This window comes from Salvelinus alpinus, chromosome 10 (genome assembly GCF_045679555.1).
Source record: "Salvelinus alpinus chromosome 10, SLU_Salpinus.1, whole genome shotgun sequence".
In the NCBI taxonomy this organism is placed as follows: domain Eukaryota; kingdom Metazoa; phylum Chordata; class Actinopteri; order Salmoniformes; family Salmonidae; genus Salvelinus; species Salvelinus alpinus.
In genome coordinates, this window is record NC_092095.1 from 50,228,721 (window position 1) to 50,251,728 (window position 23,008).

At 41.7% G+C, this 23,008-nt stretch overlaps 3 protein-coding genes across 10 annotated transcripts; 2 read left to right on the forward strand and 1 right to left on the reverse strand.

The window, feature by feature from the left end:
- The first annotated feature begins 3,020 nt into the window (after positions 1-3,020).
- On the forward strand, positions 3,021-9,521 carry LOC139532157 (centrosomal protein of 70 kDa-like). Of its 7 annotated transcripts, none has more exons than XM_071329379.1 (16): positions 3,021-3,195; positions 3,414-3,433; positions 3,877-3,976; positions 4,470-4,593; positions 5,804-5,984; positions 6,254-6,429; positions 6,566-6,625; positions 6,752-6,854; positions 7,000-7,166; positions 7,305-7,395; positions 7,504-7,674; positions 7,918-8,067; positions 8,277-8,445; positions 8,958-9,072; positions 9,167-9,246; positions 9,342-9,521. In XM_071329379.1, the coding sequence occupies exons 2-16, from the start codon at positions 3,425-3,427 to the stop codon at positions 9,401-9,403; spliced, it is 1,758 nt and encodes a 585-aa protein (XP_071185480.1). In that variant the 5' UTR covers positions 3,021-3,195; positions 3,414-3,424; the 3' UTR covers positions 9,404-9,521. The 7 variants fall into 7 exon arrangements, with proteins under 7 accessions (XP_071185480.1, XP_071185473.1, XP_071185479.1 ...); XM_071329378.1 differs by having other exon boundaries at positions 3,022-3,195; positions 3,874-3,976; XM_071329372.1 differs by lacking the exon at positions 3,414-3,433.
- A 31-nt stretch (positions 9,522-9,552) lies between these two features.
- Positions 9,553-16,225, reverse strand: LOC139532159 (septin-10-like). Of its 2 annotated transcripts, XM_071329381.1 has the most exons (11): positions 16,069-16,209; positions 15,511-15,573; positions 15,189-15,303; positions 14,740-14,935; positions 14,265-14,451; positions 13,389-13,550; positions 12,275-12,371; positions 11,989-12,157; positions 11,702-11,834; positions 11,247-11,431; positions 9,553-10,611 (listed from the first exon to the last, which is right to left on the reverse strand). In XM_071329381.1, exons 1-11 carry the CDS (start codon positions 16,093-16,095, stop codon positions 10,596-10,598), a joined length of 1,350 nt encoding a protein of 449 aa, XP_071185482.1. In that variant the 5' UTR covers positions 16,096-16,209; the 3' UTR covers positions 9,553-10,595. The 2 variants fall into 2 exon arrangements, with proteins under 2 accessions (XP_071185482.1, XP_071185483.1); XM_071329382.1 differs by lacking the exon at positions 15,511-15,573 and having other exon boundaries at positions 16,069-16,225.
- A 1,473-nt stretch (positions 16,226-17,698) lies between these two features.
- LOC139532158 (ankyrin repeat domain-containing protein SOWAHC-like) lies at positions 17,699-21,205 on the forward strand. Its single transcript, XM_071329380.1, has one exon. The coding sequence runs from the start codon at positions 18,179-18,181 to the stop codon at positions 19,892-19,894; it is 1,716 nt and encodes a 571-aa protein (XP_071185481.1). The 5' UTR covers positions 17,699-18,178; the 3' UTR covers positions 19,895-21,205.
- Positions 21,206-23,008: the final 1,803 nt, after the last annotated feature.

The following is a 23,008-nucleotide window of genomic DNA, read 5'->3' on the forward strand; positions in this document are numbered from 1 at the left end:
GACATCAAATGCCACCAGCTTGCACCAGCTCGTGTGTAAGAGGTTGACAGATATCCTTTTAGTCTCTTACTTACTAACATTATTATCTTAGGACAGAGTGATTTTCAAATGTCCATACTATGTTTTAGTCTATGAAATGATGGGTCAAATTCATACCTAGAAGTCAGTGGAGGCTGCTGAGGGGAGGACGGCTCATAATAATGGCTGGAAAGGAGCAAATGGAATGGAATCAAACCATGTGTTTGAACAAAAATATAAATGCAACATGTAAGGTGTTGATCCCATGTTTTATGAGCTGAAATAAAATATCCCAGAAATGTTCCATACACACAAAAAGCTTATTTCTCTCAAATTGTGTGCACAAATTTTGTTTGCATCCCTGTAAGTGAGCACTTCTCATTTGCCAAGATAATCCATTCAACTGACAGGTGTGGCATATCAAGAAGCTGATTAAACAGCATTACCAATACACAGGTGCACCTTGTGCTGGGGACAATAAAATGCCACTTTAAAATGTGCAGTGTTGTCACACAACACCATGCCACAAATGTCTCAAGTGTTGAGGAAATGTGCAATTGGCATGCTGATTGCAGGAATGTCCACCAGAGCTGTTGCCAGATATAGTACATTTGCAAAGTATTTTACCTTTTCCACATTTTGTTAGGTTACAGCCTTATTCTAAAATGGATTAAATAGTCCCCCCCCCCCCCCCCTCATCAATCTACACACAGTAACCCATAATGACAAAATGTAAAACAGGTTTTTAGAAACTTTAGCAAATTTCAGCAAAGTATTCTGACCCTTTACTCAGTACTTTGTTGGAGCGCCTTTGGCAGCGATTACAGCCTCAAGTCTTCTTGGGTATGACGCTACAAGCTTGGCACACCTGTATTTGGGGAGTTTCTCCCATTCTTCTCTGAAGATCCTCTCAAACACTGTCAGGTTGGATGGGGAGTGTCGGTGAACAGCTATTTTCAGGTCTCTCCAGAGATGTTAGATCGGGTTCAAGTACGGACTCTAGCTGGGCCACTCAAGGACATTCAGAGACTTGTCCCGAAGCCACTCCTGCATTGTCTTGGCTGTGTGCTAAGGGTCGTTGTCCTGTTGGAAGGTGAAACTTCGCTCCAGTCTGAGGTCCTGAGCACTTGGGAGCAGGTTTTCATCAATGATCTCTGTTTCATCAGACCAGAGAATCTTCTTTCTCATGGTCTGAGAGTCCTTTAGGTGCCTTTTGGCAAACTCCAAGTGGGCTGTCATGTGCCTTTTACTGAGGAGTGGCTTCCGTCTGGCCACGCTACCATAAAGGCTTGATTGGTGGAGTGCTGCAGAGATGGTTGTCCTGCTGGAAGGTTCCCCCATCTCCACAGAGGAACTCTGGAGCTCTGTCAGAGTGACCATTGGGTTCTTGGTCACCTCCCTGACCAAGGCCCTTCTCCCTCGTTTGATCAGTTTGGCCGGGCGGCCAGCTCTAGGAAGAGTCTTGGTGGTTCCAAACTTCTTCCATTTAAGAATGATGGAGGCCACTGTGTTCTTGGTGACCTTCAATGCTGCAGACATTTTTTGGTACCCTTCCCCAGATCTGTGCCTTGACACAATCCTACCTCGGAGCTCTACGGACAATTCTTTTGACCTCATTGTTTGGTTTTTACTCTGATATGCACTGTCAACTGTGGGACTACATATAGGCAGTTGTGTGCCTTTCCAAATCATGTCCAATCAATTGAATTTACCACAGGTGGACAATGGAAACAGGATGCACCTGAGCTCAATTTCGGGTCTCATAGCAAAGGGTCTGAATACTTATGTAAATAAGCTATTTCAGTTTTACATTTTTTGTAAATTTGCTAACATTTCTAAAAACCTGTTTTAGCTTTGTCCTTATGGGGTATTGTGTGTAGTTTGATGAGGAAGAAATGTATTTAATAAATTTTAGAATAAGGCTGTAACGTAACAAAATGTGGATAAAGGGAAGGGGTCTGAATACTTTCCTAATGCACTGTAATTGAATGTTAATTTCTCTACTATAAGCCTCCTCCAATGTAATTTTTGAGAATTTGGCAGTACGTCCAACCTACCTCACAACCGCAGACCATGTGTACGGCGTTGTGTGAGTGAGTGGTTTGCTGATGTCAACGTTGTGAACAGAGTGCCCCATGGTGATGGTGGGGTTATGGTATGGTCAGTCATAAACTACGGACAACGAACATAATTGCATTTTATCGATGGCAATTTGAAGGCAGAGATAACATGACAACATCCTGAGCCCCATTGTCTTGTCATTCACCAGCTGCCATCACCTCATGTTTCAGCATGATAATACACGGCCTCATTTGTGCACAATATGTGCACAATTCCTGAAAGCTGAAAATATCCCAGTTCTTCCAGGGCCTGCATACTCACCAGACATGTCACCGATTGAACATGTTTGGGATGCTCTGGATATACGTGTAAGACAGCGTTGTCCAGTTCCCGCCAATCTCCACCAATTCGCACAGCCATTGAAGAGGAGTGGGACAACATTCCACAGGCCACAATCAACAGCCTGATCAACTCTATGTGAAGGAAATGTGTCGTGCTGCATGAGGAAAACAGTGGTCACACCAGATACTGACTGGTTTTCTTATATGAACTGTAACTCAGTAAAATCTTTTAAATTGTTGCATGTTGCATTTATATTGTTGATACCATTCCAATAATACCGCTCCAGTCATTACCACAAACCTGTCCTGCCCAATTAAGGTGCCACTAACTTCCTGAACAGACGTTTATCATTTTGAGATAAGGTTATTTTGAGATTTATAGCAGATGGCTTTATTCTCCTGAAGCAAGTTTGACATATCGTGGGTCAAGATGCTCATTGCATCTTGCTTTCAATAGTAAAAAGGTCAGTAATCATAATAGTTAAATTCACAAACTAGTCTTCGTCATATTCGACATCGGTCGAATTACCTGCGCAGCGTGACTGCAATAAAATTATATGGAACGTATTTTTATACCCAGAAACCAAACTCGCCCATGTCTGAGAAAAATCTGGCTTCACCAATCAAAATCGTACATGAACTATCCCCTACATTTTGCTTTATTTTATTGGTTGAAACCGTCCACAAAAATTCTACTTTACTTCCGCGCTTTTGGTTTGAAATTTGGGAACTGACATTTTGGGAGAAGCCAATCATCACAACAAGCACACACATGGTGAATATGTTATGGCCAAACTTTATTGTAGGAAATTAGTATTCAGAATGTTTTAGGAATTCTATCTTTTGTTTTGTGAAACATGCAATACTTGGCTAACTAGTTAGCAACGTAGACTGCTAGCTAGCTAACAGTACATAGCTATCTAGGTAGCCTATGTGTTCAACATCACTGCTATCTCAGCTAGCTAGTAAACTAACCTATTTTCACTCCTGCAGGTGGAGAAGAGATGGAACAGGTATTACAACTATATGTGTTTGTGTGTTGTCATGGTGGTCTCAAAGGGGGACCAAGTAATTCGATAACCCCATATAACGTTAGGCGTTGACTGGGGGGAGGGTACAGTAGGAGGCTGACACACCGACAGCCTCCTGTCAAATAGAAGATGGAGCAAGAGGAACGCTTAGAATTTATTTATCTCGTCAGGAACAGACATGGTGGTGTGTATAGCCTAAAGTGTATAACATACTGAGGAAATGGATAGGGAGAACACAAACGCTGTGTTTCATTCAAGAGACAAGACATACGTGTTTCTGTGGACCTACAGCCAGTTTCAGGTAGAGCAGAGCTCATATTAAGCATTGTATCATACTACAATCTGCATCATACTACATCCTTTGTGTGTTGTATTGTAATGGACTGTGTGATGTGGTGGTTTTGCTGTGTGTTTGGACCTAGCAGCAGGAGCAGACAGAGTGGGTTGCTGTAAACAGACTCCTCCAGCACCATGGGTTCAAGCCGGTTCACTTTGCTGATCCCGTCGCGAATAAGAACCTTGCAGGTAACGGTTTAGTATGGTTTTTGTATTATCTTCTTGCTGTAACATTCTGAACTGTCATATCTTAGCTAAATGTCTTAACTCACTTCTTGGATCATGTTGAACAAGTCTATAAGGAGGAGTGTTAAATGCTTTAGACCGCTGAACATTCTACTGTCTGTCTTGTGTTTCTATGTGTGCAAATAAGGAATAATTATTGGCTCTAGGTGTGCATTGTCTCCTCTAAGTTAGCACTCAAACTCGCCCCTCTGTGTGATGAGCCTTTTCCCAAAGGGAAACCATTCGGCGCATGCATTGCTCCTATTCTACTTACTGGCTCTTCTATTTCCGGTAGGCTGCCAGCCAGGGTCTCAATGTTTCTGGCTAGTTTTCTCAATGTTATTTAGTGAGGCAGTGGTCATGGTACCCAAACAATATAGGCCTATAGGTAAAAAGAACTGGATGGAAAATGGACAATAAGATATTCAACTTTTAATGTCTGTCATCTTGCTCATAGACTTGGTTCTTCTGGAGAAGAAGTCGGCCTGTGACATCAGGACTATGCTGCGGACGATGCTTACAGACTCGGAGAGGAGACAGACCTTGATTCAGGAGCTCATCCAGTCCAACAACCAACTTAAGTAAGTAGTTATAAAATTCATATTAAATCGTTATATTTATCATTTTAGACACTCACGGACATGCAGAACATTGCTTTTCCAGTATGTAGGAAACCTCACTTCTTGAAGCCTAATATTTTTGAACCCCCAGTTACTTGATCCTGTTTCTAACCTCTCAAAACATTCCTCCATCACACCCATCACCTTATATGATTTATTAGAATAATCTCCATGTCAGAAAGAAATATGTTTTTGGCAGGTCTGTTGTTCATCCATCTACCTAATAATATAGATCCATGATCATGTACCTGCCAGCTGTTGTCACACAATAGTCTTAGTGGACATGAGTAGTAAGCCTAATATAGTGAGGCAGAGAGGGGTAAGAGGTAGACATGGGGCCGGCTTACACCAGCTGCTCAGCCAGCAAGTGTTAACCATTGGGGCGTGACAGAGGGAGATCACCTGGCCTGAACATCAATCTATCACCATGTTAAGCCTGTTTGTCAGAGACCCTCTCTTTAGCCTGGAATTCAATCTGATATGGTATTTTTTCCCAAAACATCAGTTTGGATTCCAGGCTACCTCACTTTAGCTTCTCTCCTGGAAAGATAATTGATGGTTTTTGACTGTTTTTCTAGGATAGGTTATTGATGTATCTGACGAATCAATATATGATTGAAAGTTGGATTTTATATTTCATATTGCCCAGTTGATCACTTGAATAATTATGTATATTCTCTTAACCATTATTTCCTGCGAAAGATCTTCTGTTTGATATGTACTTATCCCAATTAGTTCAATATGCCCCATCCTCAATTTTTATTATCCAATAAAATAGAAAGGCGGCAGGTAGCTTAGCGGTTAAGAGCGTTGGGCCAGTAAGAAAAGTCACTGGTTCGAATCCGGAGCTGACTAGGTGAAGAATCTGTCTGTGCCCTTGTGCAAGGCACTCAACCCTAATTGGTCCTATAAGTCGCTCTGGATAAGAGCGTCTGCTAAATGTTCAAATGTAAATGTAGTATCACATAGGATTATTAAATCCTATCTAGCATTTAGTAAGGGTTAATTGTGTGTCCCAAAGGAGTAGGTTAATTGTGTGTCCTAAAGGAGTAGTAGCAATTCTTCGAAGTGTGACATTTCTGTCTTTGTGTTGCTTTACAATTATCTGTATTGTATCATAATCCATTATACCTGTCAGCTTTAAGTAAAGTGTTACCGGTGTTTGTTCTAGAGAGGAGGCTCAGCAGCACATTAGCCACGCTGCCCGTCAGTCCCAGAGGGTGACCGAGTTGGAGGGAGTTCTGGACGGGGTGAAGAGCAAGCTGCAGGACCTGGAAGACAGTTACATTGGCAAGGCCGCGCAGCAGCACAGCAAAGTGCACCAACTTCAGCAGGACAAGAGAGATGCACAGGTAGGTGGTGCCCTGGAAATAGCCAGGGCTGGTTTACCGGCAGACACAGATTAAGTCTAGTCCTGGACTAAAAAGCACTTTCAATTGAGATTCTCTATTCACCATGCTTTTTAGTCCAGGTCGAGGCTTAATCTGTGTCTGTGGAACTGGCGACAAGAGTTGGGCACTAATATTTTTTTTCCGACAGCACATGATATCCCCTGATTATACTGTAACTTTCTTGTTTGTCTTTTCTTGTTGTTTTGTTTGTCTGCTCTGCCTCTTGGTAGAAATGGTGCCAGGGCCTGGAGCAGAAGCTGTCTGAGGAGAAAGATGTGGTTTCCCAGCTGCAGAGGAAGCTCTACTTCACTGTGACAGAGGAAGAGAGGCGGGTTGCTAGGCAGAACCAGGTGTTTCAGCAGATCCACAAGAGATCAGCTCGGCCCAACTCGCCAGTGGACCAGCAGTAAGATAAACCGCTGCTGTCGTTAAGACCATAGATTAGGATCCATAATACAACATTTTACCCTTGCTTGACTAAATTATTACAGATTTATGGCTAGGAGGTTATAGGATTTCAAATACCTTTTATTTTCTATCAGGGTGTTGGATGTAATTGACATCTATGAGGCCCAAATGGAACAGCTCCGCGATGATATCAAGTAAATATTATATAGACAATCTTATTTTCAATGTTTTGCATCATTTTTATGACAACACCCTTTCTCACTGTAAGACTAAAGAAACGTAGACGGATGTCACTAACCAACATTCACTTCTTCCCTAAGGTCCCTCAAAGCAGATTCTGGGGGATCAAAAACATCTGACCAATCGCAGAGCAGCATGAGAATCACCACCGGGGTCTCCCCCAATCACAAAGCTCTCCTGAAGGTGACTTCATGTACTTTTGTAACATGATGAACACCAGAACTCTTCATGGTTCTGGATGACTTGTCTTGAACAGTGTAACGGCTGTTCCTCTTCCCCACATTCCATGATCATGATCTTAGTTCTGAATCTTACTTCTCCCCAATAGTCCTATCAGGAACAGTTAAAGGACACCAAAGCTCAGAGGGGGGAGCTTAGGAATGAAATTCAGCAGTTGAAGCAAGACTTGGAATCTAGACCCACAGTGAAAGAGCTGAAGTCCTACAAAGAACAACTGAGACGCATGGACAGACTTATTCACCAGAGTAACATGAGGTGGGAAAAAATTATGCAACTGTCATTCTTGGATATGACGAGCACCACAGCTTAACCCCATAGTTAACCCCTTCCTTACCTTAACCTAGAATGCTGCCTGTCCTATTGGTAGGCATATCTCATTTACCTCCACCCCAGGTCTGCTCAGGAGTTTAAAGAAGAGGGGAGGGCTGCTCTGAGTAACCAGGAGGTGGCGAAGGCAAGGGCCTTGGCTGCCAGACACGAGAAGGTACTCCGTTTATCTCCCCTTGTCTAAAGCGGGAGCGAGTATCAACTCACTTTACTTTATGTTTTTGATTCAGACTTTGCTGGACTATTTGCCTTACCTGACTTTCAGGTTCTGAATGACATCAGAGCGGTTTTGACTACTTCCGGGGCTCCACTGAGGCTCCATAGAGCGAGGCCATCAACCAGCCATCCGCTGTCCAACAGGGCCTCAGAGATGGTCGAGTTTGACAAACTCCTCTCCACTCTGGAGATGTGGGCTGACCAACTGGCTTCACTGAAGGTGAGAGCTGACTGACTGTCTATAAAGCGCATCTAACATGTATGCAGCCAGGTCCAACAGTCCAGTGTCAACTTGCCCTGTCACTGAAAGCCAGAGTTTAAGAACTCTTCATATCTACAACATCTCAGTTGTCTGTGATATGTATGGCTAGAATAGGCTTCTTTAACCACGTCTGTTTATCATTGTCTCTTGTCTAGAGACCCAAGTCTTTACTTGTCTGTCTCTCTCTCTCTGTGTGCTTAGGACCTGCACTGTGCCCTGAGTAAGTTGATGCTGAGACTGTTACCATGGCAGCCAGCAGGCACTACTAGTCTTATGGAAAGTGTTCGAGTGGAGGACCTTATGCTACTGGTGGACACTCTGCTAGAGGAGACCAACTCTGGGGAGGATAAGGTTGGTAGTCCTGGCTTACAGCAGTGGATGGAGTAACCATGGAAATTTAGACTTTTAGATGAGGCAAAACATTATACCGCAGATCATTTCTCATGTACAATGTTTGTGATATAGCGATATTCTCCAATTATTTTTCTTTCAAAAAAAAAATGTATGAAAAGTTGCGTATAGGTGAAAGCCGAACTCTTTGTGAAACAAACTCTAACCAGGTGCTGAGGAGCCCCACTAGGAACACTCTCCAGTCCATGGTGTCCCACTTCCAGAAGCTGTTTGATATAACCTCCCTCAGCGGGGTGTATCCACGTATGAACGAGGTCTACACCAGGCTTGGGGAGATGACCAACGCTATGAGGAACCTCAGGGACATCCTGGCCCTGGGTAGGACTGTCTGTCTACAACTCATTTGAGCTATTCTACAGCACCATTAGCACATACTGTACTGGTCAATTCATGTTCTCCAGAACATAACACTGAACAAAAATAAAAATGCAACAATTTAAGGAAATCATTCGATTGAAATAAATGAATTAGGCCTTAATCTCTGGATTTCACATGACGGGGAATATAGATATGCATCTGGTGGTCACAGATACCTTAACTGCACATTAAGGTGCACCTGTGTAATGATCATGCTGTTTAATCAGCTTCTTGATATGCCACACCTGTCAGGTGGATGGATTATCTTGGCAAAGGAGAAATGCTCACTAACAGGGATGTAAACAAATTTGTGCACAACATTTGAGAGAAATAAGAATTGTGTGTATGGAACATTTCTGGGATATTTTATTTCAGCTCATGAAACCAACCCTTGACATGTTGTTTATATTTTTGTTCAGTATACTTGGTTGAGGGATGTAATTCCTTTCCCACTTCTAACAATTTAATTTCAGATGACAGAGCACCCCTTAGTGAGGTGGTAAACCAGGTAGCCAGTCTGGTCGACTCCTCAGAGGCCACGGTTGGCCACGAGCTCCACGTCCTCCTGGGAACCAGTGATATTGACAGGTACAAGCAGCAGAATATATTTAGTTTTATTCTGAGTAATGTTGTTGTCATAAAATTTGCCTATTGCCTGGGGTTAAATATGTGTGCTTGTCAGTATTATTTTGAAGGTAAAGGAACATGAGGTTTTCTTCCCTGTGTTCTACTTTTTGGTTCAGGAGCTACTCCAGACTCTAGGTAGGGAAATGTTATTACCATCCAATAATGCATTTGTTTGAAATCGTTTACTGATCATGTGGTTATTAGTACGTCTATTTTGGTTGATCTTACAGATGTTGACTGTCTGGATGACATCATGCCCGTTCTGAGGTCACTAAAGTCAAGAGCAGAGTAACACCGGTGCTTTGTAATTATGTAACAATGCCTTTATGTTTTGTGTATTTGCTGGAGTGATTTTATGGCGTTCTACTTTTGATATGTAAATAAACATGAATTAATACCTCTTCCAACAAGATCTCAATTCATTAGTACAGTGAAATAACATGACATGAGAAACATGTTTTATTTTGTGATATAAACCCTTTCTCCACACCTAAGAACAAACCTTAGTTCATATGAGTTGAGAAAAATGCTGTGTACAAAAATATTGCAGGTAAGTTATTTTCAAAGCTATCCCTTCTGAGAGGGGGGAAGTTTGGCAAGTATCATTCCACACACACGACGTTAGATGCATGACGGCTCTTTACAACGTCAAAACCACTTGACCTAGACCTCTATTTAGAAAGATCATTGAGCAACAAAAAAAACATGGTTTCACTCTTCAAAAATGAATTCCCATGTCAGCAGCTGCTTCATTCTTTAGCATTTGAATCAAATACCAGGAAGGCATATGTGGCAGTAAGGCACATAAAATAAGTGTTTTTAAAAAGTAATATCAATAATACCTGTGATTGGAATGTAACACATGCGGTGGGTAGAACTTAGCTCTGGTCCATGTTCCTCCACTAATGTAACATGAGGAACGTGCACTAATGTCCTGGATCAGAGCTAGGTATTTCTAAACATGGAATCCATCCAGAAACCCACGAGTCTACAATAATAATGCATGGAATAAATATCAAGCTATATATATATATATAATACACACTACTGGTGAATAGCATATTTAAAAGACATGCAAATATATATTCTGCTATCTGCAGAATTAAGTGAAGGTTTACAAACATCTGATATCCCATTTAAAATGAATACTCAAGACAACCCGGTAAGAAAACGAATTCCGAGATTGGACAATTAAATACATCTTGAATGTCAAACAAATTGTATTTCTGTTTAGTGTAAAGTACAGTATTTTCAAAGGATAACCCTAACCAGACCTTGATCATTTGGTGCCCTCTAGCTGTAGAAGTGAAAAGTAATACAAAGGGTTACCAGTCTTAAAGAGCCTTATCAATACTCTGGCTGGTATTTGACTGACATTTGTGCTTTGACTAAGGCAAACAATGACGACAATCGGTGAATGTATTCCATTTTGTATTTATGTCTTCTGACTGATGGTGGGAGGGGGTCTTTGTCCATTTATTTCTTCACATGAACCCAGAGCTAAAGAACCAACGAAAAAGAGAAAATATAAAATCACTCATTTGCAAAATGTGTCAACACATCTACACTCCTTAACTAAGCTTTCCTATCAACTGTCAAATCAATAGTTTCCTCATCTAAAAACACAAACTGACGTTTTCTTTATACCCTACTTCCCTCCCTATCATCTCACTGACTTCACAGGTTTCTGAAGCAACAGTTGTGGTTTTGGTTAGTAGCCTCGTCACAAGTCAAGTTAACATTCTTAGCTTCCATTTCTGGACTCCTGTCAATCAGAAATGCAATCACACTGATTAACTAAAATGGCTGTATAACGCCTGCAGTCCACACACAAAATATATCATTCTGGTGTACATACATTTTTGTTAGTCTCTGCACATATGCATCATGAAATTGAGAGGGGAAATAAAGTTTGAATAGGGGAAATAAGTTATGATTGAATTAGGATAGATTGAATGTGATTAACAATGTGTAATAGAGCTTTGAGCTGTCCCAAAACATTTCAGCAATAAACATCTTGAAGGGAATTAAATAGCCGTCCTGAAAGGTATTTTACAAGAACATGCATCATGCGGTCTTTGTCGTGTTTGCAACCCTTTAGGCCTGTGATTAAGTATCAAAAACTTTTATCTTACTTTTTACGGTCTTTGTCCTTCTTGAGGTTGGCGTTAGTGTTGAAGGGCTGGCCTTGGAGCAGCTCGGCAGCTGCTTTCTTCTTGCTGAAGGTATTGATCTCGTCCTCCAGAGACCGTCTCTTCTCATCCAGCTTGCTCTTCTCCTCAGAGTGCAGTCTCTTCAGCTGCTCAAACTTCCCTTGCAACTGAGGGAAAACATCAAACGTCAGTGTTTTTAATACCTCGAATTTTGAGTGCTTTTCTAAAACCCAAAGACGCTTCTCTTCAACCAAAAATACATTAATTTAATATGAAAGATCATTGAAGATGGGTTTTCTGTGATGATTTCCCCTACAATTTTTTTTGTTACAAATCATGAGTCTGAAAGCCACGTCTAGGCCTATATGTCTCTTGCTGACCTGTATAGCATGCTGTCACAGTAGGTCACCCTGTGTGTGTGTGTGTGTGTTCAGTACCTCTCTCTCGGCTTCCTTCAGCTCAGTCTCCTTTTCCTTGACTCTCTGGACAAACATCTGCCTCATCTCCTCCTCTCTCCGCTGCAAATCTCCCAGGAACTCGTGACGCTTGGCTTCATAGGTCTCCTGCAGGCTGCAGACACAACAGTTTAATACAAATATACAGCCTCCTCTCGCTGTATAACGTTAAATGTTTTTTCACAGACCTTTTAATCTATGCAGCTTATCTAGTTATCACAGGCCCCAAATGATGATAACTGTGCGCGCACACACTGCTCTCTCCGTACCTGACTGGCTTGCTCTCTGGGTTCGTGTCTGTGAATCCCATCTCCTCCAGTTTGCAGCGGCGGTAGAGCTCGTAGTGGCGCGTGTGGGTCTGCTCCCTCAGGTCCTCCATGTTCACACAAATCAGCATCTCCCTCAGCTTCACAAAGTCACAGTGGTTCTCATTCTCCACTGAAACAAGACAGGCAGACATACCTTTACCTCCTGGCATTTGTACTGCAGAGCCATAGACACTTCACTTCAAAGAAAGCAAGCCTGAAGCCTACACGGTAAAACAGGTTTACCAACCTTGCACCACACCCCAGGGATACTGCCGAGCTTTGACCATCTTATTTCCAATCTTCACCTCCTCTGAGCTCCCCACAACAGCAAAAGGCAGGATACCCTGACATTAGCAAATAGATCATAGGCATAGAAGACACTGAGTACATTTACATGCACACTAAGATAATATTAAACAGATTTTGGCAGTAGGATAAGTATGGCATTAGTCATGTAAACACCTTACTCGGCATATCTTAATCGGAGTACGGTCAAAATTGAAGAAAGCATACTCTAGGGTTGTGCGGTATATTCTTATTTACTATATACCGGTATTGATGCATGGACTGTTTTTTCTTCTATAGTGTTATTTCAATGTTTGGTTTGTTAAATGTGATATGCGACTCATCTCTCTCTCTCATCAATATGTTGATGATAACGATGCTGCTTTGCTTCTTAATATAAATCAAAATAAAACACAATTGTATTTGTCACATCCACAAGCATTCTATAAATGACACTATTAGTTTGTGTATATTACTGTCTGCAAACATAGTTTGCCTTTACTTAGCAAATGTTTTTATTGTTAGCCGCTGGCTAGCTAATAAATGTACTGAGTCAGAGCAAACATAGCTAGCTAATACACCCTGATACCAGGGCTGTGGTAGGCCTAAATCAGCATGTGGTTTGTGCAACAGTATCTTCTAAATCAGAGAGGAATAGGCGAGGTATGAATAAGTTATCTGCGCATGTGCTAGCACCAGCCGAGCGAGCCTCCCTCTTTAGCGTGAGTGAAGTGAGTTCGGGGAAAAAAGGAAAGTAGGAATATTTGAAGTAGTTCTCATACAAACTTTAGAAGTCCAAACTCTTTCTAAAAATAAAAATAAAACATGTCGCTGTCGTAGAACATTATTTTTATTGCATATTTTCTGTATTGATCAAAGTCCTATCAGGTAGTCCCATGTGAACAAGATAATTAGGGAAATCGTTCCTCCTGCAAAGCATGTAAATGTTTTCATCAAACTACCCACAATAATCGTGTTACTGAGGTGCACTGTCTAGCACAGTCAAATTCACCACTGTGAGGAATGGAATTGCGCAGAGATCCTGAAAGATACCAAGTGAGTGTTCTACAACTCACATTCATGGCCGTGTTGATCTTGGAGACGGTCTCGTCGTCGGTAGGGAACTGGTAGATCTGGACACCGTTACTGACCAACTCACTCATGATCTTGATCTTAAACTTGTGGAGCTCGCTCTTGGAGATGGTGTCTGCTTTGGCGATGACAGGAATGATGTTGACCTACAAAAAAATACAGTTTGTCTTATAAATAATACATTTTCTTTCTAAATTGACATTATTCCCTCAAGAATCAAACAGGACATGAAATTCATTTTTCAAGAAGAAACGGAAACCTTTTGTGAAAGAACAGTACTGTAAAACACAACTTTGGGGCTCCCGAGTGGCGCAGCGGTCTAAGGCACTGCATCTCAGTGCTAGAGGCATCCCTACAGACCCTGGTTCGGCTGTATCACAAACCGGCCGTGATTGGGAGTCCCATAGGGCGGCGCACAATTGGCCCAGCGTCGTTAGGGTTTGCCCGGGGTAGGCTGTCATTGTAAATAAGAATTTGTTCTTAACTGGACTTGCCTAGTTAAACAAAGGTAAAAAAAAAAATAACAAAATACATACAACTAAAGCACAGTCAGGACAGACTTCTGTGATTGCCCAATGTCAACATTATGCTTTGTCAGCCTTGTTCAGTCCTGTCACAGTAACACAGTAGTAATTACTCATCATGCAACTCCCAGTTTTTAACCAACCGCCATGACACTTCCTAAACTGCCCAAATACTCCATAACACTAAATAAAATTTAAAACACCCCCTTAATTCTACATTTAAACAACAATTATGAAAGTTTATATTTATAGACTAATGTTGTATAACTGTGCTAGAAACAAAATCAAAACAGAGAACAAAATGCAATAGTGACAGTTTTAGTTTTAGGCCCTCACCTTGCTGTCCAGTTTCTTCATGGTGACCAGGTCTAGGGACTTGAGAGAGTGTCCTGAAGGGGCGATGAAGTAGAGACAGGCATGGATACGGGAGTCGTGGTAGTTGTGAAGGGACCGCTTGATCTTCAACTCCTCCTGTAGATACGACTCGAACTGGGTGTCAATGTAGTCCACAACATGCTGGTAGCTGCCAAAGGAAACATTCAGAGAGGACATAATTCCATCAGAAGTTGTGTAGCATATGCGGTAAAACAAGTGATTTGTGTTGGATAGAAAGACATAATAATGTGCTTTGTTTTGTCATTCAGCATCAGCGTCATATTCATTAGGGCATAGGCTACCGTAGCAAAACGTTTTGAAACGGAACACTAAAACAAGGGTTTCTTAATTAAGTTATTGGACAAGTTCAGGTAGGCTGTTAGGTTTGGTGCCTAATGAATACGACCCAGGTATATCATGACTGCACTTCTCTCACCTCTCCTGCTTGTTCATCTGGTCCCCAAAGCCCACTGTGTTGACAATGGTCAGCTTGAGTCGCACGTTGCTCTCCTGCAGGTCATAGGTCTGCGCTCGCAGCTTCACCTTGGGCTCGAAGTGAGACGACTCAAAGTTCTCAAAGTTAGTGTTGAACAGTGTGTCCATTAGGGTGGATTTGCCAATACCAGTTTCGCCTGGATAGTGAGGGAAATATTGTTTGCTAATCTTAGTGATAACATTGCTTTGTAAAATTAGGGTCAAACTTGAGGAAAATGAAAAAAACATTTTAGAGAGTTCCAAAGAACGACATTGAGGAATCTGGGCAGAGGTCCAGAATACATTTTAGAAATGAATTTAGAGGAAATGGGCCAACATTTTTTTCCCATCTAAAAAAGGGATACTGGTCTGCTGGCTGAACTTTTAATGTAACATCACAACGTTACTCACCAATACAGAGGATATTGAAGCAGAAACCTTGACATGTTGATTTGTTGACCAGCTGGTGAGGTAGGCTGTCAAAGCCAACATGGCCAGACAAGGACAGGGGCCGGGCATTTTTGTCCTGTTATAGGGAGACATAGCCTAACATTAGGCCAACTCAGTATATGATTATATCTGACTGCCTACAGCTTGGATTGGTTAACCTAGGTAGATAATCTTATATTCCTGTTTTCATTGTCTGTACACTACTTACCCACACAAGGCTAAATGTACATTTGTCTACAGTACACACACACACATTTACCTATTTCTATGAATGACACCCTACCTGACCTGTCCCTTTCTTTACTGATACTGATTGTGGCACAGATTGTGGATAGACCTGGAAAGGCTGGAGATAGATGGCAGATCAGTTTAAGCAGCATACATTTGGCTAGATTTTGTAGCTAGCACACAAAGTTAACTTTCACTGGCTGCCACATCGGCAAACTAACCCATGCGTTGGCAAACTAGCTAGACAGATCATGGCTAATTGTGTTCTATATGTATTTCATATATTCATTCTTGCTCATAGGGCGTAAACCATCTCCGGCAGTAAAATCCTGCTTTTTAGAAACTCTGGTTGGAGTTACGCTGTTAGCCACATAGCTAGCTGGATAGTAAAAAATTTACTGAATCAGTTCCAGGTCGTCTTATTGCAATCCTGCTGTGCAGGCGGTCAGATCTCACAACGCCCAGATACGTGTTTACCTTTCAGAATCACGCAGCACAACAGCAATAAAGACGACCTGGAACATAACCATGCTAACTAGCAAGCTAAACGTGCCGTAAGTTTTACAACTGTAAACATACATTATTTAGCGATTAAATCAAACACAACAATTACCCCCTGAGCAATATCCGACGTAGTCATCTCGGAATACAGGAGCTAATAGCTACAAATACTAGCAGGTTGTAAATAAAATAGCCTCAACTAAAAACTTTGAAAAATCGACTCCCTACGTAGCCATGAAAGGAATGTAGGCTTGCAAACTTTTTCCATGGCTGGGGATAGACGAGTGACAGCTTTGTTTGTGTTTAACAATAGAAACGACATATCTTACAAACATATGAGGTACTACATGTTCTGATTTTGTGATATGTATTTATCAAATTCTGAGTACATAGTAGTTATTTTGAACTGCAAGATTGTTTGCTACCATATAGCGACCCCCATAGAATGAATGGTATAAACCAATTTTCCGGAAATTCGTTGGACATACATAGTGTGAAACTAAATAGACATTTTGGTTCTTTGGGCGACTTTGACTGAAGGGCCGCTAATTTAGATTCCAAAATGGCGTTTCAAGGGTCACAGTTTCCCAATGTAGTGGTTGCTAAGAGGCGTGGACAGAGATACTTTTGAGGAGATGGAAAACGCCATTGGAATCGTATAACGTACGTTGCCCATGTATCGTCTATGGGCCGCGCGGTACATTCCTGGGATTCTGGGACAAACAGTGAATGGGAGTCGACTGGGCGCTAGCTCAAAAACACAATATTAGCATGAATTTAGTGAACAATAAGTACAACATAAGTATTTTCCGATATGTGAGATAATTAACTTGTTCTCTGAAATATCGTACAGCTTTGGAATCGTGACATTACGTACTTTCAAGGAAAATAGGCAGGTATCTCGACTCATACCCTGATTTTGAGAAGATTAGTTTGCAAGCACGATATGCGGCATTACAAGTGAATGCGATCGTTTGACAGTCTGCTGTTGGGGCGTTATGCCGCGTTCAAGATAACTGGGAACTCGGGAAAAAATGAGCTCAGACTGGGAAAATTTATTTGAACAGCCATTCAACTCGGAATTCCAACTCTGTATGGAGCTTTGACTTTCCGAACTTAAAATCACTGACTTCATGATTTGAGGTGGCAGGTAGCCTTGTGGTTAGAGCCTTTGGGCCAGTAACCGAAATGTTGCTAGATCGAATCCCCGAGCTGACAATGTAAACATCTGTCATTCTGCCCCTGAACAAGGCAGTTAACCCACTGTTCCTATGCCGTCATTGTAAATAAGAATTTGTTCTTAACTGACTTGCCTAGTTAAATAAAAAATGTAAAAACAATTTGACCGCGTATTTTTCCGAGTTCCCAGGTGTTTTGAACGCTGCATTATACCACAGAACAATGAGACAGATATTAAACCGGATGTATAAATGTGAAGCATCCGGTTGGTGTTTCCACGCACTACCAAATATGGTGATGCGAGGAAGCCCAGTGGCCGGCAGTGTGAGAAGATGGATTTTGGCCAACATTCTGCAAATTTTCTAATTGATTAAACTTTTGATCTCCATACAGTTTTATGTTTCTCAAACTATAATCTGTAACAAACAGAGTGGACTGCGTTTTGCAGACTTTACCCTTTGTCAAAGTAAAAAAAAAAAGCGTTGTTTAGAAGGAGTTATTGCACACGCGCACTTCAAAGTATGCGTTTTCTAACGAAAATATGCAAATATATGCTAGAACGCGCCAATAGGACCTCACTAGCTCGTGATTGCCTCTGCCCACCTCCTTGCTTGTTCTGCCCACCATGATTCATTTGCTCCCATTGGAAACGACAGGCTCTTGGGTTAGTTATACGTTCCTCCATTCATTGTCCAACATGATTCCTATCTCATCCTTTCTCTAATATCTCTGGGGTGGATCGCTGTGACCATATAAATAAAACGGATAGACAAGTCTGCTTGCAAAAGAGGGTCCTTCCCGACTCAACTCTGGGTGGGGTGACGGTTCTATTAATTTATATTCTGTATCAAAGAAGCACAACAAGGTTTGTGAGGATGATGTGATGGGACAACACCAACCAGGGCAGGTGAAAATCGTAATTGTACGGGCTGATTTAACTCTAGCTAATTTATCAACATAAAAGGAAGATCATTTTTTTGGTATATTAGTGGTTTACCGAAGGCTACTTGTATGTATTTTTTTTAATCAGCTAATCTAATGTAATGGCGACCGAGTGCACCCAAGAAGTGGTCGTACAATTTCTGACCGATCGAGGAGGGAGAGTGAAAAAACAGGAATTCATTGACTATTTCAAAGCTGTTTTCCCGGAAGACCCTGACCAGAAAGCAATTGTTCGGGAGAAATTCAAGGGATACGTGGACAACGTCGCATTTGTAAAATTGGAGAATGGAGTTAAATGTGTATGTTTAAAAAATAAGTATCGAGTGGAGAAAGACAGCGCGTGCAATGGCAACGGGACAGGCACCTTTTTGGAACAAGATAGCAGCACCCCTGTCCTATCCAAATCAAATAAGAACTTGATAGAAGATTGTGTACCACAACTGCATCTGTCAGCATCTTCTGCTGGGGGTGTGCGCTCTTGGGAAACCACAGCAAACAACGCACAACAAGAAATGTTACCTGGCTCAGGTTACGGAACTGACAATGCCGCAGGAGTGAGACCGCCTGACATTTCAGGAATTATATTGGAAGGTAACATTTTAGAAAGAGCTGCGTCAACAAGGTTTGTAGTTCAGAATAATAGTTTATCAGACATTATGGGAAATGCGTTAGGCCTTGGTCGCAATGGAGAGCAGAAATTGACCAAGGAGGACATTCAGACATTGCAACCGCACGACATACCGCAAATTGCAGTGATTGAGACGTCACCTTTACCTACAGCCGCGGATGGCTCTATGTTCCACTTACCCGGACGTCCATTCCCAACTAATGCACAGGACAGCCTGCTGTCCAGTCACCCTTCATCAGAGCACGGGGCAGATGAAGGCCATAATTATGATTCGCTACTGAGCAAATCAGGGAGTGACAGCAACACACCTAAAGGTAGCCATAATAACGTTATTGAGCTCATGATGAACAGCTCCCCCCAGGTGCGACGCAGCATGGTGTTGAGGAACTCCGTCTACCTGTCTGCAAAGTACAGGGACTGTGCCCGGAGCGACAGTGACTCTGCCTCTGTGGTTTCAGTCACTCTGGACCCGTTGGAACACGAATGGATGATGTGTGCATCCGACGGCCAATGGGAGAGTCTCCACCGCCTCCTTTCCTGTGAACCGAACCTTGCCATGAAGAAGGATTTTGTGACTGGGTTCACCTGCCTGCACTGGGCTGCCAAGCAAGGCAAACAAGAACTGCTGGCACTTATCGTGAACTTTGCCAAACAACACACGGTGCCCATCAACATCAACGCCCGGTCAAGTGCCGGCTACACACCACTACACCTAGCAGCAATGCACAACCATGTTGAAGTGGTGAAGTTACTGGTAGGAGCCTACGACGCAGACGTCGAGGCCAGAGATTACAATGGGAAAAGGGCGTGTCAGTATCTTACGAGCAGCGCGGCCGTCGATATCCGTGACATCATCGGGGCGGGTGGTGTCGCCGACTCGGACTCAGAGAACACCGACTCTGGGGGGCACTTGAGGTTGTCTAAAGTTCTCCAGTCTAATCCGATGCCCCTCAAACTGCACAATCACAGTGAGGAGGACACAGGTGATGGAGCAGGGCAGGCCAGACAGCAACCCTTGCGAAGGAAATCATCCCTTAGCAAGATGAGGCCCAAACTTCAGAAGATCCGCTTCAGATCTTCGCAGATAGTTCACAGCACGTCGTTCCCAGCACACTGTGAGACAGAGGAGCTTAACGGGTCCAGGAAAAGCTCATTTAAATCCAGACCCATGTCAAATCTGTTTGGCTGAAGAATGGCCTCTTAAGTACACTCGACAAAGAGCAAATAAACTACTACAGTGCAGGATGACTGACACAATGCGGTATAGTCTGATGTTACAAGTGTTTTTTTTTTTTGTGGCATAGGCCAAGTCTGGTGTTACACATACTTAAGGGTTTTTACCCCAGGCATTATATGAATATGCTGAACTAAAGGAATACGGTATTACATGATCTATTGAGTAACTGGCCAGATTGCTACCCCTGGTTAGGCTAAATATTTCTGTCTTAATCCTCTTATCATGCCGAAGTAGCCAAGGAGGTTTTACAGTTTGTCTGCTTTAACCCTTAACGTGCATGTAAAGCTGCCTGCAACCCACTGGGCAAAGATGTCAGTTCAACGTCTAGTTTTGATTTACATTTCGTTGAGTTTTTAACTAATGTGAATTCAATGTGAAATCGACAAAAAATGACACCATGTCATTGGATTTGGGTTCAAATTTGGGTGATTTTAAAAATATGAAATGATCTTCCATTGATTACTTTTTTTTCATATCCAATCAGTTTTCCACGTTGATTTGACGTCTTCATATTACATTTTTGGGGGTTGAAACGGCATGGAAACAAGGTTGACTCAACCTGTTTTTGCCAAGTGGGAAGTGTTTAAACTTCAAGTTATTTGACCACATGGTAGAAACAATGTAATTGATTTCACAATGCTTGGGAGCAATTCTATCTTATTACGGTCAGACTGTTAGTGATGCTATGAATTTATTCTCCCTTTATATTTAATTTGCTTTAAGCACTTTGATTTTAAACCGTTATTGATCCAGCTTTCCTGCGGTGGATGCCATTCAGTCCACCTGAAAGACTTGAGATGGGAATTTACTTCCTCTTTGTGTTCAAGTGGAGGATTGGAGGGCAATGAAAAGGCCTCTGGTCCTTTAAGTCTGTAATCGGGATCAGTAGGGGAGCTTTATGTGTCACAAGGTACGCTGTTGTTGAGTGTATGGTAGGCCTGCTGTGTGTAGTGCTATGATGAAAGATCAGGTCTCATAACTATTCACAGTCCACCTTGAATTATGCTATGCGGTTATACTCACTTTATGACCTTCTGATCATAGCTCCTTATTTTGAGTTGTCTAAGGTTGCAGTTGTCTGGTATGAAGTTGTAGGCTACCCTCTGATCTGTTACGCACCAGTGGTTTTATATCAACAAGCTCCAGCTTGCTGACCCAGGAGAGCCTCTACACACAATACCCCATAATGAGAATGTGAAAACTTGTTTTTAGAAATGTTTGCAAATATATTAAATTAAATGCATAAATATCTCATTGACAAAAGTATTCACACCCCTGAGTCAATACTTTGTAGAAGCACCTTTGGCTGCGATTACAGCTGTGAGTCTTTCTGGATAAATCTCTAAAGAGCTTTCCACACCTGGATTGTGCAACATTTGCCCATTTATTCTTATCTAAATGATTCAAGCTCTGTTCAAATTGGTTGTTGATCATTGCTAGACAACCATTTTAAGGTCTTGCCATAGTTTTGACTTAAATCTACTTGAAAAACTAACTCGGCCACTCTGGAACATTCACTGTCATCTTGGTAAGAAACTCCAGTGTAGATTTGGCCTTGTGTTCAAGTTTAAAAAAAACCTTTATTGAACTAGGTAAGTCGGTTAAGAACAAATTCTTATTTACAATGAAGGCCAAACCCTAACCCGGACGACGCTGGGCCAGTTGTGCGTCGCCCTATGGGACTTCCAATCACGGCCGGTTGTGATACAGCCTGGAAACGAACCAGGGTCTGTAGTGACGTCTCTAGCACTGAGATGCAGTGCCTTAGACCGCTGTACCACTCGGGAGGTTATTGTCCTGCTGAAAGGTGAATTCATCTCCCAGTGTCTGGTGGAAAGCTGACTGAACCAGGTTTTCCTCTAGGATTTTACCTGTGCTTAGTGCCATTCCATTAATTTTAATTTTAAAAAATTATCCTGAAAAAATTGCCAGTCCTTAATGATTACAAGCATACCCATAACATGGTGCAGCCACAACTATGCTTGAAAATATGGTGAGTGGTACTCAGTAATGTGTTATGTTTCAGGCAAATCCAATAACACTTTGTATTCAGGACAAAATGTTAATTGCTTAGCCATTTTTTGCAGTATTACTTTAGTACCTTGTTTATAAACATGATGCATGTTTTGGAATAATTTTTATTCTGTACAGGCTTCCTTTTTAGACTGTCAATTAGGTTAGTATTGTGGAGTAACTACAATGTTTTTGATCCATGCTCAGTTTTCTCCTACCAACTCTTTAACCATTTTAAATTCACCATTGGCCTCATGGCGTAATCCCTGAGTTTCCTTCCTCTCCGGCAACTGAGTTAGGAAGGACGCCTGTATCTTTGTAGCGACTGGGTGTCTTGATACACCATCCAAAGTGTAATTAATAACTGCACCATGCTCAAAGGGATATTCAATGTCTGCTGTTTTATTTTTACGCATCTACCAATAGGTTCCCTCATAGCCGTGGGAAGTAAAGGTGCTGCAGCACCCCCTGAAAAAATCATTTTAAAATATAATTATTTGAAGAAAAATGTATTCTTCACAGAAGTGCACTTGGCCTTTAATAGTCCTATATTAGCAGACTGATATAGCCTTCTGCAGTGCCAGTGCAGGCAAAAATATTTGTTTTTATGCAATGTTGCACTGAATTCTAACACTTTTTTTTACCCTGCACTTTTGTTTTTTGCTAATATAACTGGAGTGTATATTTTTACATATTTAGCAAATCATTGTCTCACATGTACTAGTCTAATTGTTTGTCTAGATTAGATTTAAGGCATAGTACTTATGGCATGAACTGTTTGGGGAATTTAATGTTTTCTCAGTCAATGGTTTTTATCACTGAATAGCCTACAGTAATGCTACATAGTTTACATCTGATTTTGCTACTTGATTTTATTGTACAGTTTTGTAGTCTTGCAAAATTAGCTCTTACCTTTTTTATTCTGCAATTTCTTTATATTTTTAAATCAACCACCTGCTGCTAATTATGATATTCAAAGGGCTGGAACCGTATTTCTCTTGTCTGTCTGTACATTATATTATTTTATAGCCCTCGTTTCGATTATCAAACAAA